Source organism: Labeo rohita, chromosome 9 (genome assembly GCF_022985175.1).
Source record: "Labeo rohita strain BAU-BD-2019 chromosome 9, IGBB_LRoh.1.0, whole genome shotgun sequence".
In the NCBI taxonomy this organism is placed as follows: domain Eukaryota; kingdom Metazoa; phylum Chordata; class Actinopteri; order Cypriniformes; family Cyprinidae; genus Labeo; species Labeo rohita.
Window position 1 is genome coordinate 13001953 of NC_066877.1, and position 4715 is coordinate 13006667.

General features: G+C 40.1%; 1 protein-coding gene across 1 annotated transcript; it reads right to left on the minus strand.

Annotated features, from left to right (window-relative positions):
- Positions 1-277: 277 nt before the first annotated feature.
- On the minus strand, positions 278-2207 carry cxcr4b (chemokine (C-X-C motif), receptor 4b). The gene is made up of 2 exons (XM_051119732.1): positions 2104-2207; positions 278-1819 (listed from the first exon to the last, which is right to left on the minus strand). The coding sequence occupies exons 1-2, from the start codon at positions 2119-2121 to the stop codon at positions 770-772; spliced, it is 1068 nt and encodes a 355-aa protein (XP_050975689.1). The 5' UTR covers positions 2122-2207; the 3' UTR covers positions 278-769.
- Between the last annotated feature and the right edge of the window lie 2508 nt (positions 2208-4715).

The following is a 4715-nucleotide window of genomic DNA, read 5'->3' on the forward strand; positions in this document are numbered from 1 at the left end:
AGGATGGCCAATTCTGTCCCTTTGTAGGTTGATGGGTGTCTTGTATCAGCAGTTGCTTAAAACGCTAAAGAACACAGATGTTCTTAAAATTACAGACCCTCTCCTCAGCCATTCTGTTCAGCAGGAGATCAGGTGGAGCTTTTGTTTTGGTAACTTGACAGACCTTCACTTCACTTCAGTTCTACCCCACCCCCCGCTGAGAGATTGGGGTGGAGGGTGTGTGTGTGTGTGTGTATGGCCACTGGAGACAAGTAAGATGACACTATGTCAGACCTCATTAAAATTGGTGATTTTGGGGTTTTATTATGAAATAGAAGTCAAAATGCAACAATCGTGACATGATTAAATTACAACCCATTTTTTAAAAATTGTTTTACAGTGTAAGCTACCATTTAAATAAATATCAAAAAGCTTATGGGGTAACAGGAAAAGCTAAGTGCACACACACATAGGCAAACAATGAACTATGTACAAATAATTTACACCACACATTCTGAATCAGACTGCAACAGTATGCTAACATTTCCTGATAAGAACTTGTGCAAGCATACAGACTTTGTCAAGGCTCTGCCTTTAGGTCCTTGCAATAAAAGTACTAACATTTAAAAAAAAGATTAATTTAAGTATTTGAATAAAAAACACAAAGTGTTACAAAACAACAATTATCAACATGAGTTTACAATATACAAAAAGTGTAGTCAAGTCCTTTAAAAAAATAAAATGAAAGCTTAGTCATCCACATAGGAAAGTTTTATGTACAAAGTGTCCATTAACTGGACAGGGCACTGGATGACTCCGACTCAGTAGATACTGATGATATAGGACCTCTTTTCTTGGTCAGCATCTTGTGACTTGATCTACTGCTGATGCTCAGAGCGTTACGGGCGGATTTACTGAACTTGACTCCTAGGAAAGCATAAAGGATGGGGTTGAGACAGCAGTGGAAGTACGCAAGCGCCTCAGTAAAGAAGATCCATTTCTCCAGACCCTGCTCAAGGAAACAGCTGTGAGATATGACGTTCAGCAACACCAGAGTGTCCACCAGGATGCCGGCACAGTAAGGCAACCAGCAGATGAAGAAGCAGAGAATGAGGATGACTGTTGTCTTCAGCGCTTTCCTTTTTAGGGCTTGACCTTTGGAGCTCTTGGACAGTTTTGAGATGATGATACAGTAACAGGTCAGAATGATTAAACCAGGTAGCAAAAAGCCAACAATGATGTGCTGGAAGCGGAAAAAAGCCTTCCACACGATGTTGCCTTGCTGCGGGAAGGTGAGCTCGCAGATCGGATTCATGCCAGTATTGTGGACTTTGGCGAACACCAGATCGGGCACGGTGAGTATGGTCGCTGGGAGCCAAACTCCAAGGTAGATCACCCTTTCTGCAAGCAGCCTGCGGATTTTCTGGCTGTTTGTGGCACGGACGACAGCCAAATATCGATCCAGGCTGATAAAGGCCAAAATCAGCACGCTGCTGTACAAGTTCAGCGTGTAGATCATATTGACAGTGACGCACAGAAATCCCCCAACGTGCCATCCGCTGACCGCATCCACAGCCCAAAAGGGTAAAGTGAGGACAAACAGGAGGTCGGCGATGGAGAGGTGCAACCTGTACTTGTCTGTCATGTTCTTTGACTTCTTTTGGAAGCCCATCACAAGCACCACAAGTCCATTGCCAATGATTCCCAGCACAAAGATAATCCCATATACAGTAGGGAGGAAGATCCTTTGGAAGTCTTCGCTGACCGTTAGGTCACAGAGTTCGTCAAACGAGTCAAAGTCTCCAGAACCAGACTCTGAGCTGTTGTCTAACACGATGTGCTGCAGAAAATAATGGTATGTTGATTAATTTCACATAAATAATGTTCAAATATAATAAAATTAAAACATTGCAACTGGTAATGTTAAGAATAGCTCATTTACAACATTATTTAATTTTAAAAACTTTTTTAAAAAGTTTTAAAACAACATACAAATCCTGAATGGTAAAACGTGACACCCAAAGTGCAGGTTACAAGACATGATAAACATAAACAATAGCCTAAGCCTTATTAATAAGTTTTTAATCAAATATCAGACTACAGAGTGTTTTACAATCAACTTACAAAGTCCATGTCGTCCATGCTGACGAATGCAAAATCCGCGCTAAAAGTCTCCACACTTGAATCAACGGATCTCCTGCTGCAGCATTTAAATACTCCTCCGTAGAGTCTGATACGCCCATTTTTATTCAACGGGGGCGGGGTCAGAGCGTAGGCGGAGCTCAGAAGGGCAGCGCTCTTGTGAACAGTATTGTGATGCTGCCTCCAATGGTTATTGACATAACGTTAATATCTGTGTGTTTTACTCGTGCCTGGTAGAAAAAATACACATAGTTTGTACACAGACCTTTTGCTGCTGTCAGTGGCACTGCTTGTATTACAAATTCGGATAGATAGATAGATTTAAGTTGAAATGCAATGCAATATTTGATGTCTTTTGTATGCAGCTGTATTACAAGGGGGATAATGAGCAGTCAGCAGGTCGTTATCGCAAATTAATTCCCTTAAGGACAATACAAGCCACTCCGTTTTGTGTTGAGGTCCTAATCACCCTGTCAGGAATTTTGTGTTAAAGGAACAGTTCACCCAAAAATAAAAATACAAAAAAAATTGCTAAAAAAACACCCCCAGGCCATCGAAGATATAGATGAGGTTGCTTCTTAGTCAGAACAGATTTTGGAGAAATTTAGCATTTTAGCTCAACAATGGGTGCCGTCAGAATGAGAGTTTAAATTGCTGATTAAAACATCACAATAATCCACAAGCAATCCACACATCTCCAATCCATTAAGTAATATCTTGTAAAGTGAAAAGCTGCATGTCTAGAAGAAATAAATCCATAATTAAGGCATTAAGGCATCACTTCTGGCAAAATATGCATCCATAATCCAGTGAAAAAGTCCATTCCTTGTTGATGTAATACTAAATTTCTCCATATTGGTTTCTGATGAAAGCAAACAAGCTTATCTGCATCTTGGATGGCCTGAGGGTGAATACGTTTTCAGCATATTTTCATTTTTGCGTAAACTATTCATTTAAAGACCATCTGACTATATAATAGATCAGATCAACTATAAGTGAACTTTCCCACCACCTCAAATGTCCTCCCAGACATCCCGGCAGTTTTGTTTATGATCACATCGTGTTTCTTAGGTGAAGAACAGTGTGAAGGCCGTTACTTGTGGTGGCTTAAGGCTTTGTAGTGTGATTTACTGGATGACACGTCTCCTCTGGTCCTCTTCGCAATTTGTTTCGTGCAGAACTCTGATTGTTGAAGGAACGGTGAGTGATGAAAGAAGAAGGTCACGCAGTCACTTCCATCATACGCCTAGACTAACATTTCACGACAGATCCAAACTCTTCGTGACTCCACTAAATTTCAGCATCGACAGATTCGCATTTCTTTGAAACATGAGACGCTTGTTTAAGTGATTTATTCATTTCATTTTTGAGCAACATCTCTGTCATCCAGTCCCAACTCTTGTAGGTTTGGTTTCTTGAAGTGTTTGTTGTTATGTCTGTCCTCTCATAATGGTGCTCTTTGCGTTAGAGCCCTGTGGACCGCACAGATGGAATTCCTCCATCCATTGTGTTACTGTGAAACATCAGCAACAGCATGGGCCTCTGGTGCGTAATGGATACGGAATGAAGGTGACTCAAGAAAAATCTAAGTAGATGTAAAAGTGTTCACTGACAGATGATGACACGAGAGAATTTTTATGCACTTTTTCTTAAGGATCATGTAACTGTATCCAATAACAATAAACACTTGATCCTTTATACCTTGAAGCCCAGACACTTAAAAGTCTATAGCTTTCTTTTTGCTAATGATATAAATCACTCAGCAAATGTTTGCCTTTCTACATTCTTTCTTTAATGGATCAGAAAGGCAAAGCAGGGTTGCAACTGCATATTGCATTATGCTAGTAAATGGAAAATTATGGAAATGACATGACATGAAATATTTAAGCTTCTCCACTATTTCTAAGTCAATAATCTAATAAATTTGACATTTAATGTTATAATTTTCACGAAAAAGCATTGATTTAAAAAAATGCAAACTGCAAGCATTTTCAAAGTGGATTCAGACTCAAACCCCATCTTCGAAAGTTAAAACAGGTTTTGACAGGTCGTTTCGGGCTGAATTATTAACTTGGCAATGCCTCCATGTTTTGTTTGCTTTCAATTATATGAGTGAGGGTCAGGTCAGGAGGATGTGTTTCGCTAACCAGTGCTAGAATCCCCCCCTGTGAAATATAAGATACCCTGTCCTGAGAGCACTAAACACAATCTGTCTGTATATGCCGCCTGTACCACGAATACAAAGGATCCGTGTGCTGTTTAGAATTCAAATAAAAAGTGTGAAGAGCGGCAAGGGAGCTAAGGAGCGGGGAATGAGCATGGAAATAAGGTGAAAGAATGCAGCAGAGATAAAGAACGAAATGTGTAAAGCCTCCAGAGAGTAAACAATGCTTGTTTTGCAGCCACAACTCATTCATGGCCATCAGCAAGCTCGCGAAGGATCACATTCATAATAATATGAGGGCTGAAGGATCAGCCCTGGTTCATAAGATAGTGCTTTTTGGAAAATATGCAATGATACATAATTAATCATAAAATTCAGAGCTAGGGGGTTTCCAGCTATTACAACCTAGTAGTTTGGAGACTGTAGAGTT